The following is a 16,615-nucleotide window of genomic DNA, read 5'->3' on the forward strand; positions in this document are numbered from 1 at the left end:
CCTCTTCTCCAGACAGATAGTAGGCTGACAGTAGTCCACCAACAAAGCGTATATTTACTTCAAAGACAGAAATTTCAGCATTCTATGGAAAAAAAAATTCAAACAAGATGATAGTACACAATTCAGAAAACCATTATTGTGATAAATTACACTAAATACTTAAATTTTGTTCAAATCTTATGCTTGCCCAGAGAAGTTTATATACAGGGGGAAATGTTCTCCCTTTTAAAATTAAGGTATTAAATATCACTGTGCATTATATGTATCGAAACATCACTAACGGACCCCCAAAATATGTACAATCATTTTAAGACAATTTTTAAAAATAAAGGAAAAAACATACTTAAAATAAATGATATGGTTTCTCTCTGTGTCCCCACCCAAATCTCATCTTGTAGCTCACATAATTCACACATGTTGTGGGATGGACCCGGTGGGAGATAACTGAATCATGGGGAGGGGTCTTTCCTGTGCTGTTCTTGTGATAGTGAATAAGTCTCACGAGATCTGATGGTTTTAAAAAGGGAGTTTCCCTGCACAAGCTCTTTCTCTCTTTGCCTGTTGCCATCCATGTTAAGTTATGACTTGCTCCTAGCCTTCCGCCATGATTGTGAGGCCTCCCCAGCCATGTGAAACTGTTAAGTCCATTAAACCTCTTTTTCTTCCCAGTCTCAGGTATGTCTTTATCAGCAGTGTGAAAATGGACTAATGCAATAGATAAAAATAATTTTGACTCCTAAACAAAATTATAAAAATATTTGTCAAATAAAGCTCTTTCCTCTCTCTTCAACAGCAGATACAATATTTGATATTCTCTATTTGTATAAACGCAACGGGGCCAGGGCATTTTTTTTTTTCTGTTCTGCATTCTCCTTTATTTTATTCATTTGTCTGCTTTTTCTTCCTGAAAGGTTATTCAGCCTATACTTAGGCTGGTACTTCAACATTAGTCTAGGAATCTTTTCATCATGATGCACAACTGGACTGCAAATAGGATATGAAGTCTGAGGACCTGGGTTCTAGTGCTGGTTTCCAACTTTTTGCCTGTGGCTTGGGATTGTTCTTCTCATCTCTGAGAAGATATTTCACCTTCGCATAAAGGACATGATAATAATCATGTATGCCATACCATGCTGAAATAGCCCTTATTGACATCAATAATAGCTTGCTTTTATTATTTACAACATGCCAGGTGCTGTGCTAATGTCTTTATATAGACTCTTTAGTCCTCACAATGACCTTATGAATTAATTACTATTCTTATGTCCATTTTAAAATGTTGAAGCTGAGACTTACAGTGGTTAATGGGACTTTTTGAAGTTCAGACAATAATTGGTAGAAGCAGGATTTGAACTTGAGTACTGTGACTCCTGATTCAGGGCTCTGCTATTCTGACTTCTATATACCTCACATGATAATGCACCAAGTCTCTTTATTCATGGTCATATAATTAGTAATTACTGCTAATATTTTATACTTGATTAGTAAATAGATCTGTCTTACATTCTGTTACTAGGTAAGTTAGAATAGCTAACCTACTATTTAGATTATAAAGTACGTTTCAAGCTTTAGTTAGCTTCTTTTCATGTTCATTGGGCCTACTGAGTAGTTGTTCACTTTTGCCTAACATCAAACCATTCACTAATAATCATGGGACTCACAGCAATTTATAATATATGGAGTCAATATCTGGCAAATAAACTTAGTCAAAATCATGAGATATTATTTCCTTTAACAAGCATTTATTAAGCAACTACTATGTGCCAGACCCTGTCCTAGGTGATAGGGAAATGGCAATAAGGACTGATAAGGTCCTCAAGCTCACTTGAGTCTATGTTTTAGTGGGATAAAATATTTCCAGAAAAAAAAGGAGATATGTATTAATTTTATCCTTACATGCCCTCTGTAAAAAGGTTTAAGAATCTAACAATTAAAGCCAAGTAATTGCTTAAGTTAAAAAAATTCAACAAAATTCCTATAAAAGGACAATTATGAAAACAAGTTAGGAGACAGAATTACTAAGTCAAAGTTAGGCAAAAACATCACAAAATAAGACTGGTGTGTTTAACTGTATTTTATAATTTGTAATGTGCACCTGATATAACATGATTAAAAGTACTATATATAGGTGTAATTTAACTTTGAGGTCTGTCACTCTGAATGAGTTTTACATAAATATTGGCAAAGGCTTTAATATTCTACAAAATTACTGATAAGGAAAAGCGAAGATAATCCATGTATTTAGTTTGGTTCACGTGACTACGTTTCCTATGTTTAAGAGTAATAATATCTAATAATAAAATATAATAAACTTAAACCCTCAAATCATATTCCTTTCCATTAGTACTTGTGTTTTTCAGTTTTTAAACTTGATAACAGTTTCCCACATTTTTGCCTGTTGAAGACTGTTAAGATGATCTTATATTCTTATTCTGGCTATAGGTTCTTGACATAATGCATTTTCTCTTCCTCCTGTGAAAATTTTGGATAATCAGGACCTTTATATAGACATCTGATAAAAATTATTGCAAGGTGGAGGTCTGAGTCATGTCAAACACCGCCAGAAATATATCTTCAGCTAGACATCAATCAACTGTTGGATGCAGTTATTCAACCAGTTATTGATCCAATTACATATTCTAAAACCTAAATTCTATTTATCTTGTACTGTACGATATTGAGAAATGACCCTGCAAGGTGCCATACTCAAGGTCACTTGCTATGGCTTTGGATTTCATGCATCTAATAGTCTGTCCAGTGAGCCTGTTTAAGAAGCAAATCTGGTTTCTTAGTTAATCCAGGAAGGATCCCAGTGACTGCTATATCCTTGTCTTTAATAAATTTTGCTCTGGAACACCACACCACCACCATCACTAGTTCTCAAGTCACCATCTTCTCTGTTTGAAAACCAGAACCACATTCAAATTTCCAACATGTAATTCTTTCTCTCTCCTTTTCAAAGTTGAGTTTAAATAATTTAGAAACCTTAATTTGAGGTCTCTTTCAATATTCTAGGTTGTATTATGTTTTTAGGCCAAAAGATTGAAATTTAGACCCTTTAGTTCACTCTTTACAGATTTGTAGATGAAAAGGACTAAGAAGATAAAAATTCTCCCACCACACCAAATTGGTTGGCTATCCTGCAGAAATCAGAAAGACCTGGGATTGAAGGCTGATTTGGAAGCCATCTGAGTTTGAGGTCCCAGATAACTAATTTATTCTGAGTCTTGGTTTTGTTATATGTAGAAAGGGACAATGCATTCCTCCATGATGTAAAGCAATGTACACAATAGCTGGTAACGCACTCAACAGACACTCAATAGACAGCTGTTGCCGCTACCACTGTGCAGCTCAGCCTAAACGAACTAAAACCTACCTTCCCAGGGTCGCTGGAAAATCAGAAACTTTGGAATCATAAATACTCATCTTCTTTGGCCCACATGAGGTCTTATTTCTCAAGGGCTTAAAAATCCTCTTTTGAAATATAGAAGTTGACCAACTTCCTTTGGAGCTTGATATATTTTGTATGAAATCTGGATTTTCAAAAGTGAATTTCTACAAATGAGGGTCTCAGGCCATTTTTATAAACTTCTGATTCTAATTTCCATTAAAATAATAAATTTAAATGAATACATTCTTATTAATAGTCATGATGTTCTAAAAGTTTTCTACCAACTTACCCTAATGACAGAGGGGGTATCTGGAGCAGGCAGAAGACAGTAGGTAGACAAACCAGCCTGTAACACTAAATCTTGTGAGATTTATCCTAACAATTAATGTGAATTTTGCAGTCTACCTGAGTTTGTTTTAAAATAAAATTAGCTTCCCCTTTAAATCTTTAAGATTGCATTCCAGTATGCCCCATGTATTCAGTGGCTTCTAGTACACAGTCTTACGTGAGTGGCAGTTTAAGAAGTACATCCCGTCTTTTATTTAAACTCCATGTACCTATTAGTTAATGTCAACTGATAAGCAAGAGGAGATTGGAAATTTTTGGTTAAGACCAACCAATAAAAAAATCAGAATTGGTGAAACTGTTCTTTCATTTTGATTTACTTATAGCAATGACCACTGAATAGAAGAACACACTAAACCAGATTCATCTATAAACTGAACAAAATATATGGTATGCCTAAATTTACACCTAAAATCAAGAGATGAGTATTACGAATCATGAAAAAATTATGCCTCAGTACTAATCTCCATTATTGCCTTGGGTGTTTGAGATTGATAACTTCCACCTTAAATTTATCCCTTTTCTGTATATTTTTGTCTACTCATTTACTATACATGTATGTAAATTTATGAGATAAAGTGATAAAGACTGCTAACATAAAAAAGAGAGTCTAATTTATAAATTATTTTGTATGCTTCCCTCCTCCAATCCTAAGATCATGCTCCATCTCTCTGCAAAGAAAGGCTTCTTCCAAATCAACATATCATGAGATCATGGACAAGAAGTATCTAACCCCATCTAGGCAACAGAGAAAATGAACGCTTCAAAATCTGTTTCCAAATGAGTACCTGAAAGACCAACCTCTTCCCACTAGACAAGAGAGCACTTTAAACAACTCTGAAATTTGATATTTTTATAGGCAACTTATTCACCAAAATTAGCTATACGATGATGTATTTTAATAGATTTCACTAAGTGAAATAACAGGCTTGACAATGAAAATAACAAATTTAAGTTTTGGAACGGATTCAGCCAGTTTCCTTTTGCTTGAGGAGCTATATCGAGATGCAAGCTTTCCCTGAGGAACAGATAAATTGTTTCTTTGGACCTTCAAGCCTTATGATGTTTATTTAGAGTCACACTTGTATTAGAATTCTCCTTAATTATTATCTTATGATTCTATACAGCATGACAAACCTGATTGATTGCATCAAATGGAAAAATATTTCTTGGAAAAGAACTTATCAGACATATTTAAATTCTATTCTGAGTGTTTGATTTTCAGAGTGAACTCAAAGTGTAATAGTTTTTGTTTTTAAAAGGACAATTCTCCGATCTCTACAATCAGAGATTACTCTTTTGCTAGCTATTCCTCCAAACTCTGTATCAGCTTTCTACTTAGTGAATTATGAGCCAGGGGTACGGGACTATTATCATACATGAGAATCAAGCAAGCTTTAATAACTGCCCACTACATACCAATGCAATATTTCTGTTTAATATCAACTGTTTCACTAAAATCCAATGTAAATAACAACTGCTCCATTACTAACACATGATAACGATACTTTATCTTTAATCAATGGCTTTGTTAGAAGCAACATGAGACTTTTCAAAACCATTGATTAAAGACTGGTAACTACCAATAAGCCTTGCCTATGTTTAGGCTTAGCATACACCTTTATTTATAAATGATACTTCAAAGTGTGTGCTGGATTAACATTTTGAGGATTAAAAGTATACAGCTCCTTTAAACGATTAAATTGCAGTATTTCGCAGTGTTAAGTCAGTGTGTCACAGTGTGTCCTGGCAGCCTTTGGTTTCCTATTTAAGCAACGTGACAAATCTCTTAAAACTGCTAACAAAGTGCAAGTTCTGTGGGCCACAAAGATAATCAAATACCTATCTTCTCTATGTTAATAGACTGGTTTTACCATGCAGGTCCAGAGGCTCTCAAGCAGCAGCCCTGATTATCATCAGAGAGAACGGCACAGTATCCTCTGTAAACCAAAACCCAAATCATCACTCTTGGCAGGTATTCCCTAGCATTCAGATGGAACACACTCAATAACTTCATTTAACAGGTTAATTAATTTAGTTATCTGCACCCATCAGGATATAATGTGGCTCTAAAACAGACCTTTCTCAGGAGCAACACTAAGGCAAAAGTAACTTCTTTTATGCGTTATGGCATGGAACTCTGGACCTAAGCCAGTACTCAGTCATGCATTTGAGAAGATCCAAAGTTGCTTCTTGAAGTCAACATATATCCTCCTGACAGGGAACCCTACAAACTTACTTTCTTGAAAAGTAGGAGGGCATTCCAACTGGGTATGCAAACAACCTGGATCTTTACATTAAAGAAAAAAAACAGTCACCATTGCCACCAATACTTCTGTTCTCCAAAACACAAGGTGTTCATTACAACCAAAGGCATGATCCCGATGCTTGCCAAAGATCACAGTTGCAGTGTGTTGCTAGTTAGTGTCCACAGCAGGCTGATCATCTATCCTTTGCCATTCTCAAGGCTCTGCCTCTCATACCGAGATATCGCTTTACCGCAGTCCGGAAATATGGCTTTAAGGAAAATTTTAACACAGCTTTAGCTTTTACAGAGGGTTAATATAAGAAATTGTTATCTGGAGAAAAATTCTATGTATTCTGTAAAATTCATTACAGAAGACAGTTTTCAATATTTCTCATGTGAGGTTCTAGGTAACCAATATTGTTTTAAGTGCCAGTAAAAGAACACAATTGAAATTAGAAATGCCCAAATAGGAAACCCTTGATCATTTGTTCTTATGCAACTCATCTTCCTGTTATCAGGGGCCACTACAAATCTGTTCTGGAAATAGGTTAGGTAATAACAGGTAGACCAAGTAACTTGAACTCCAGATCATCTGTAACTATATAAACAGATGACACAATACAGCTACCCTTGCACCTGAGCTCTTCTTCCAGCTGAGTATAGTAGAGGCTGTCAGGAAGTAGGACAAGATGGCTTAACTTCTCATTCATTTAACAAATATTTATCAAATCACTATTGAACAATAAACTCTAATTAGTAATCTAACATTAAGATGACATGCCTAACCTCAGAGGACTCAAATTCTCTGGCTGCCTATATATTTCTCAACTCTTTACATTTCTTCTCCAATTAAAAATCACAAGGTCATTGAGTTAGGCAGACTGTGTTCAAACCAGAGATCTTGCTGCATAATTTGGTACAGACTAATTAACCACCTATTCATCTATAAATATACAGAAAAATACCAGTTACTACTCTGTATGCTTGTCACAAAGATTAAACAAGATACACCCATGAAAAAAATCACCTATCATAATACTTGGTATGTATCACATATTACTAAATAGTTTCCTTTTTTTTTTTTTTTGAGACGGAGTCTCACTCTGTCGCCCAGGCTGGAGTTTTTTTTTTTTTTTTTTTAATAGAGATGGCGGCGGGGGGGGAGGGTCTTACTCTGTTGCCCAGGCTGCTCTTGAACTTCTGGGCACAAGAAATCCACCAGCCTGGGCCTCCCAAAGTGTTGGGATTACAGGTGTGAGCCACCACTCCTGGCCAAATAGTAGTTTCCTCTTTTCATTTCTTTCCTCCTGAGATAGCCTGGCTCTAGCTAGGGTTCTCTGACTACTTTTCCTGCTAGACTAAATGCTCCATAAGGGTAAATGCCTGATCCTTAGAAGATACTTAGTAAATAACACTTGAGTGAATGAAGAGTGACTAACCAAGAATCAGTTTTAGATCCTTTGTCCTAAGATTACTTTGAGTTAAAATTAGAAAACGCATTCATGGAGTCAATACTTAGGGTTTTCTGCCAATATCTATGTGCCTCTACAGATACTTGAACTGAATACAAGCTCCTTCTGTGAAGTCCTTGCTCCTTACTCCCCAGAACATATTATCCCAGTGACTTATTTTAAGCCAGATGTTAAAGTCATTTGAACTTTGTGCTACCAAATATGCAAAATGAATCAACTTCCTATGCCCTAATGAAAAGAAAATGAGTTTTAGTTAATTACAGTATAAACCAATAGAAAACATTTACTTTATACTTTTCAGTGATATAAATTGGATATTTCACATTAACAAATTTATTCTTGAATGTAAAATTTGTTTATACTTAGGAGCACCATAGGATAAACCAACTCTCAACAATAGCGTTCGTTTCATTTTTATTTTCCCTTTGCAATAAATTTAGATGCATTAACTTTTCTTTTTTGTTTTTTTGAGTCTGAGTCTCGCTCTGTCGCCCAAGCTGGAGTGCAGTGGTGCAATCTCAGCTCACTGCAACCACTGCCTCCCAGGTTCTAGCTATTCTCCTGCCTCAGCCTCCCAAGTAGCTGCGATTACAGGCACGTGCCACCATGCCTGGGAAATTTTTTGTATTTTCAGTAGAGACGGGGTTTCACCGTGTTAGCCAGGATGGTCTCAATCTCCTGACCTCATGATCCACCCGCCTTGGCCTCCCAAAGTGCTGGGATTACAGGCGTGAGCCACTGCGCCTGGCCAACTTTTTTTTATAATACCCTTACATTGTCAATTAGAATACCTTATCAGGAAAAAGTGTTAACTAAAATATAAGTAATAATATTTATAAGCTAGAATGATACTACATGTTATTTAGTATAATTTTTCTTGTTTTTGCTAAGGCTTTTTCAATTTCTCCTTTCTACATATAAATGAGAAAAATTTCTCAATGTTTTTTGAAGAAAAATCCTGTAATTTAAAAAATAATCATTTGGATTTCTGGATAGAATGGGTGAATATAAGACAAATTCTAATGTGACATATTAAAACCAACTAGAATACAGTTAAGCTGGAAAACTTCACAACATAATGATTAGAAAAGTAAGTCAATATACCTCTCCCGAATTTATATGTTACTATTTTTAATATGGGAAACATTATTGTTTGGATATTGTTGACAACATATTTTTTAAAAGGAAAACATGGTAATACCCAGAGAGAGACCTGCAACAAATATTTTTCCAAGACCTCTTATATTTAAAAAATAGTATAATAAAGACATTTGAGAAATATGGCTATAATTTTTTGAAATATATATATTTAATTTTTATGAATACATAATAGTTGTATATATTTTAAAATTATATCTTGAAAGGTATAACCCAAAACTATCATTAACAGGCCTAAAATATATATGCAAAAGTCTGCATACTAATTGAGTAAAATTTTATTAAAAACTAAAATAAAAATTTAAATAAACAAAGAAAACTTCAAAGTTCAGTATCTTAGCAATAACTCAATGTTAGTCTAATCCTTTCACCTTACAAGTAAGGAAGCCCAGTAAATTCTTCTCTTCTACATAGTCTGATATCCCCTACTAAATTCATCTTTCCTTCTCCCAGGTCCCCAGGACCCATGGAACACATTCAAGGCATCCTGTGGTGGTCTGAGGACACCTGCCAACAACAGAAGGCCAACTGCCTTCTGTTACAGTAACATCTTGTCTGTTACCTTTGCACTTAGTCATTTTAAATAAAACTGCTCCTCATCCTCCACCAACCCCAACCCCTGGCCCCAAGTCCAGAGCTCCTCAGACTATCACAGGTTGCACAGGCCGTGAAAAGAAAAAAACAGCTATGATATTTGAGGAGGTTTGGGGCAACAATGCTACAATTATCAGATGGACCAACCCAAGATTCAGTAAGAAACTTGGACACTATTCATAAGTCAAGTGTTACTAAAGTTTGCTTTCCAGTTTTCCATCATTAGTGTTTCAGAGGAATTTAGTTATTATTCCCCTACCCTTTCTTGAAAAGACAGATATCAGTCGGTCTCATATATATATAACTAAAGAAAAGCCTGCAGGTTTTTGAAGGTAGGAGCTGATTTTAATAAGAAGGTAGAATCGAAGTTTTTTTTTTTTTTTTGAGATGGCATCTTGCTCTACTGCCCAGGCTGGAGTGCAGTGGTGCAATCACGGCTCACTGCAACATCCGCCTCCTGGGTTCAAGTGATCCTCCTGTCTCAGCCTCCTGAGTAGCTGGGATTACAGGCATACACCACCCATGCCTGTCTATTTTTTGTATTTTTAGTAGAGACGGGGTTTCACCATGTTGGCCAGGCTGGTCTCAAACTCCTGACATTGTGATCCACCTGCCTCGGCCTCCCAAAGTGCTGGGATTACAGGTGTGAGCCACCACGCCCAGCCCACAGAAGCATTATTAAGAAAGCAAGCCTCCAAAATGAAAGTTTTTTTCCAGTGCTTTAATTTTTCATATTTAGCTCTATCAATATCAGCACCACCACAGGTCATTCTAATCAAATAGCTCCATAACCTTGAGCAAATCACTAGCTCCTTATGCCTGTTCTCTCATGTTTAAAATAGAAGAGTTTAACACACTGATCCCCAAGGTCCCTTAATATTGATTGGAATATTGTCTCCTTTATATTCTAGATTCAATTATTAGGCAAATTAAACACAGACTCATTTGCCTGTCTTTTAGGTCTCCCAAATGTGGTATATATAGCAATTAATCAGGGGAGTAGAAACAAAATATTAAACTTTTAATTTATATAAGTTTTTAATTGAAATAGATGGGGGAAAGACTTAGCTTTACTGATCTTAATATTCTACCTAACACTGGTGTCCTCATTTGGTCTCTGAGAGAACAAGAGTGCCACAAAGCAGAGGCAACAGCAGGGAAATTCTCTTGGTCCACTTTCAACATACAGCATGTTACTTGTGCATGGTGACTGGGATTTACAGATACTATCAAATGCTTACCTGACAGACACGAGACTTTACGAGAATTTCTGCAAAGTGGTCTCAGATTAGAAATAATACTGATAATGCACACTTAAGTGAACGACTAAAAAATTCCATGGCCTACATGCTTTCTTTTCTTAGTATAAGTTCTTTGTCAATATCATTATAAAGTAAAACATTGACTATCAAATTAGAGCTGATAAGACGTAGTCCTCCCCAGTCAAAATCATCAAGAAGTATTAGAAGTATTCACTATCCTTAATTCTGATTCTTTCCCTCAGTATACAATGGGCCTTGAAATATTTACTAAGAATGATAGCATACAGAATTTAAAAAAATATATCACATATATAATCAATTTATTTTTACTGAGAGGTGAATAAGATCCACAAAATTTGAAGCTTTCTTTACGGGAAAATGAATGCTGCTGCTGCTGGTGGATACACCATGACACAGTGTAAAAGCATAAGCACTGGAGCCCCACAGACCTACATCAGAATCATAGCTCTTGACACACAACCAGCTGTGCAGTCTGGAGTAAGCCTCTGAGGTTAAGATGTTTAATATACAAAGGTATGAAATTAATGCCCATCTCACAGAGTTGCAGTGGGACTGAACAAGAATACTAGGCACATGTAGATCTCAATAAATACTAATTTCTTTTCTCTTACTCTTAATTTGCCAAAAAACAAAGACACAAATTTGTGTAGTGAGGACAATTTAAGAATATAGTATAAGATAATAATATTTACTATCTAAAGTTGCATTATTTTTGTTAGAGTACATTATAATACAATAATAGGGCCCACTACAGAATTTATCCATGTTAATTGAAATTTAAGGACGGAATTAGCAACTCTTATTTAACTTACCACATTAAAATCTAAATTTTCTTCAACCCATGATTTTGCTTCTTCAAATTCATGTTTCATTTCCATAATAAAAAGTGTATCCAGGGCATCTACTATAGTTGCTCCTTTGATGTTACCTGAAAAGATCAGAAAAATATTTGATACAATACTTTGGCTAGACAAAATATATGTAAATTGACCATACCTAAGAAAGGGAGAGGGTAATACTGGATTTATTAATAAGCAATAATATTAAACAGTCTAAAATTCTTTCAATGAAAGTATAAAACGGCACCAAACTAAAAATTATCACGGGCTATCGACTGAGGTACTGATCTTTAAAGTTTCTTCTGAGTTATAAAAAATAAATGTCTCAGAATTTCTCTTAGAAATTTCATTAGTGATTGCATTCTCTCTTTTTTTTTTGAGATGGAGTCTCACTCTGTTGCCCAGGCTGGAGTGCAGTGGCGCGATCTCAGCTCATTGCAACCCCCACCTCCAGGGTTCAAGTGATTCTCCTACCTTAGCCTCCTGAGTAGCTGGGACTACAGGCGCATGCCACCACGCCTGGCTAATTTTTGTGTTTTTAGTAGAGACGGGGTTTCACCATGTTGGCCAGGATGGTCTCAATCTCTCGACCTCGTGATCCACCCGCCTAGGCCTCCCAAAGTGTTGAGATTACAGGTGTGAGCCACTGCACCTGGCCTGTTCTCTAGCAAGAAAAGAATAGGCCTAAAACCAAGGAGCAACAGACTCATTAAGACTAATGTAATTACATCAAAGTGCACCTGTGCAAAACTCTAAATATAATTAGATCTAAAATTGTTTAGTGATAGTTCTAAGAAGACATTACTCTAAAATGAAATTTCACCCCCGTATGAATTCTGACTGATGCTAACTACCCTCCATCCCCTACAAGTCCTGACCTCTGTGGTTTATTTCCTCTGAATTCCAATGACATGGAGACTTCATGTTGCCCCGGCATTCATCACCTTCTATCTTGTATTAAAATTACACATGTGCATCTTTTAGTCTATAAACTTTTTTTTTTCTTTTGAGACAGGGTCTTGCTCTGTCCCTCAGGGTGGAGTACAGTGGCGCAATCATAACTCACTGCAGCCCCAAACTCCTAGGCACAAGTGATTCTCCTGCCTCAGCCTCCTGTGTAGCTGGGATTATACATGTGTGCCACCATGCCTGGCTAATTAAAAAATTTTTTTTTGTAGAGATGAGTCTTGCTATGTTGCTCAGGCTGGTCTCAAACTCCTGGCCTCAAGCAATCCTCCCACTATGGCCTTCCAGAGTACTGGAATTAGAGGCATGAGGCATGCACTCAGCCTATAAACTTAGAACAAAGAAGCCACGTCTTATCTCCAGATTCCTTATGGTGTCCTGTGGAATTGTGACAATGATGCCCAATTGTAATTGAGTAGTTTAGCTTCAAAACACATTTTAAAATGTTTTTCTTTGTCCTTTTTTCCAGTCTCAAGACATAACCTTGAAATAAACTATAGAAACCTTTTTCCTTAGTGTTAAAATATGCCCTTGAAACATGCTTTGAAACTTCACTCCCCTTTCCCACTATGCACTCCTTCACCCCATGAACATTTATGTAACTGTATACTTGGATCTAATTATGTGCTTACTAAGAAGTTTCAGGGGCTAATCTTGTGACAGATCAAGCATGGAGACCCAGGTGCAAAATTTCAGAGACTACCTCAAGGCAGTTAGTCAGCAACCCAGCCATTGTTGATATGATGTCAGCCCGCACTCCAAGTGGACTACAGCTAGAGACAGCCACCAGAACAAGACATGCAGACCTTATACTCAGGCACCCTTCCCATATGCCTCCCAGTCCAAGTCCCATTTTTAAGACCCTCTTCCCAGCCTCAAGTCTGAAGCAGTTTCTAGAGGAGTAAGCCGGCCACTGCTAGCTTTGGAAATAAAAGTAATTTTCCTTTCACTGAACTTCATCCTTGTTATTGGCTGTGCAAGTGGCAGGCAGCCGATCCTGCACTCAGGAGCACAATGAATTGCTGCTGAAAGACTGGGCACTACACTTCCTATATGTAATTAGCATTCTGGACGATCCAAGACCAAATCTATAAATATAAGTGAAAATTATTTCACTGGCACATGCCTTTCAAATGCCAAGTTGAGAAGTTATCATTAGAAAACTATAAATAATAGAATATTAAAACATTTGATTTTCAAAAAGATAAAAATTGTAAATCTTATCTAATAATAAGGAGAAAGAAACCTGAAGACCCTTGCATTTTGTGAAATGTTTTACTGTAATCCAATTTCCTTTAAATTTTTTTGAAGCTAGAACTATGGATTCAGAGAGACACTGGAGGGAATATTTTAAAGTGGGCGTTTTGAAATATATCAGCTTCATATTTTCATTGACATTTCATTTCTAAGTTATTAAGAGCCTTAAGTTAATATTTTTATTTCTTGTATTTTAGCTTTACATGAGTATAATTGGTCAAGCACAAAATACCTCTCTCTGAGGTACAGTTTTACTTGAAATCTTTTTTACCACTGAAATCTTGAAATAAATAGTTCTAGTTTCCTGTTTAAGATGGAATTGGGAGATCATGAATACTTAAGATTTTTTTTATATTCATTAAAGTTGTTTAGGAAGGAACCAGTCTTACTCTGTCTAGGAAAAAGACGGATGGTTCAACACAACTGGTGAGAAACAACCATGAGAAGGAAGCAGACCTGAAGAGCTCCCCAATGGCTAATAACCGGGAAAAGATTCATAATGCCTAATACTTTCTCTAAAAAGGTTGTTTTTAGGGTTAAAACTCAAAATAACTTATCTCAAACTAAAAACTATTTCCTAAGAAGCCAGGTGGTAAAGAACTTACATTTTCCTATCCTCTGCCTGGTTTGCTGAGCGAATATATGGGACTACATATTACACAGATAAGAAATTTGGCTGAGAAGTAGGCTAAAGAAGTCATTTAAAAGTTTTTCTCATCTATAAAAATGAAAACTTTGTATGTCTTTGTAACAAGTTCCACTATATTGGTATTTCTATAATAAGAAAATCATTATGTATCTTATTTTAATTTGAAGATGGAATGAGATTAAATACCATTTGAATTATTAATATTTCATTTCCTTATGCTAATACCTGAAGCTCTTTTTCTAAGAGCAAGTTCTTGATTATGAAAAGTGTTTTTTACTGAAAAAAGCCAATGAAAACCAAAAAACAAAAGTCAGGCCTAAGAGACCTAGTATATTTTTAATGTTCAATAACAAATTTTAAAATCATAAATGTTTTAACAGAGAACCAAATAATCCCTCTGATAAAGATTACGGCAATTTAACACATTAACTGATTTCTTAATGGTACCAACGACTTTTATAGAGATAAAAGCAAAACGGAGTTATTTTTTCAAAAAATGTTATAATAAACAATGAAAAAATAAAGGCCTCTGGCTCTGCATGAAGTTTCAGAGTTTCTCTCTTCAATTCATACCTCTCCTTACCCATGCTAACTGGTAGCTGAGTCCTAAAAACGCTACTTTAGAAGTGTCTGGAATTACTTCTACTGCCTCTACTTCAGGTACAGGCGCTCTTCATCTCAAAACTGTGTCACTCTGATAGACCAACAGTCTCTTTTCTTCTACTTTTCCCAGCTCTTTCTACCTGTTCTTGCAAACCCTGCAATGCCTTTCTTCCAACCTGAGGTCCTACTGGTTCCTCAGAACTTCATGGAAGTATATATTGAACCACCTGGTGCATTGATAATTCACTATTTACATATTATATGCTGTGTACTAGGCAAAGACTCATGTAAAGACCTGTGCAAAGACTTGTATTATTTTCATCATCACCAGTGCTACAAGTAAAGCCAAACACACGGAAGGTTCTAAATAAACGGAAAAGCAAAATGTCAGAATTAGGAGCATGGACTCTAATGTTAGCCACACCAGGGTTCAAGTCCCAGCTCTGCCAGTTAGTAGGTGGCTATCTCTGGGAAAACTATTCTCCGGGCCTCATTTTTCTCACCTATAAAATGTATATTTTAATGAGGCTAAATGAGATAATGCATGAATGGCACTTGGCACACAGTAAGTGCTCAATAAATGTGCCCTGAAACTGTTATTATGTGAATTGCTATTATTTAACATTTTCAGTTTAAAGTATAGAAAGTGTTCTATTGTTGAATTCAGAAGTTCCAGAGTAACACCGTATTCCCTTCATCCTGTTACTTACAGACAAATTTTGAGGATTAGAAAGAAATCAAGTGCAGTAGGAGGATACTGGGCAGCTCTGTGACCCAAAGAATCCATGACACCCTTGTGTTACTTAGCTTCCTTACTTTCACAATGGAATGTTATTAACACCCACAGTACCAGTCACAGAGGGCTGCTGTGGGAACCAAATACAATGAAGCTTGCAAAAGTGGATAAATGGAAGTTCAATTAACCTAATCCATCCTCACTTTCTCTTCCATGGTACAAACAGGAGAAACCTACAGCCAAAATTGAGATACAGCGAAGATCACCATGTCTGGCTGCCTTGCCCAGATTATCTATAAAGGCACAGCTTTTACCTAACAGGAAGCAGTTAGTGCAGCCCACCAAGTGCTTCTATGCTAGGAATCATCCCAGAGGCTAAAAATCCTGATACTGTACCCTATAACCAGTAAGTGAGAATCTTTAGAAGTATGCCCCAGACATCAGTACTCTTTAAAGTTACGCAGGTTATTCGAGCAGGTTATTCGAACACGTAGCCACTACTCTATCTGAAGGACACACTATGCACAATCCTTATCTAATTCCATCAGGTGTGCAAGTTTTCTAACCAAATGGCCTGGAGGGCCATATTACACAGACTTCTCCACCATCCATAAGCTCAAGCAATTGGGGAGAAGTTATTGTCACTAAGAAACCAAAGCACATCTACTCACCAAACAAACTGCTTGAATGGCCTCCTTTTGATATAGGTTTGAGTTCATTTAATCCCCAAGCATAACCTTTATAATTATTCCAAGCATGTTTCATCATCTGAAAAAAAAATAACAGGATTATGGTTTGAATGGAGATGTTTTTGCTACAAAATAGGTAATATATTGAAGAACAAAGGCTAAAACGTTAAAATTCATTAGTTAAAAGGATGACTAAGTAAAAGGGTTATGATTATATAAACCAGAACACACACGCTCATATAAACATGCTGGTACACATACACACTACCCTTTTATGTTTACAAATGGAAAGTTTTCGTTTTTGAGTCCATTTAATCCTATTTAATACAAATACCATTTTCAAAAGTCAGTTCCCAACAACAGGAATTTAGCTTATCTTAAAAGC

General features: G+C 36.1%; 1 protein-coding gene across 1 annotated transcript in view; it reads right to left on the bottom strand.

The window, feature by feature from the left end:
• Positions 1–16,615, bottom strand: part of MAN1A1 (mannosidase alpha class 1A member 1) — a 183,631-nt gene that overhangs the window by 118,460 nt on the left and 48,556 nt on the right. The window contains exons 3-5 of the mRNA XM_002817302.5: positions 16,213–16,309; positions 11,304–11,419; positions 2–82 (exon numbers count right to left, since the gene is read on the bottom strand). Coding sequence (XP_002817348.1) covers positions 2–82; positions 11,304–11,419; positions 16,213–16,309 — 294 coding nt within the window. The remainder of the gene's footprint in view (position 1; positions 83–11,303; positions 11,420–16,212; positions 16,310–16,615) is intronic.

Source organism: Pongo abelii, chromosome 5 (assembly GCF_028885655.2).
Source record: "Pongo abelii isolate AG06213 chromosome 5, NHGRI_mPonAbe1-v2.0_pri, whole genome shotgun sequence".
NCBI lineage: Eukaryota > Metazoa > Chordata > Mammalia > Primates > Hominidae > Pongo > Pongo abelii.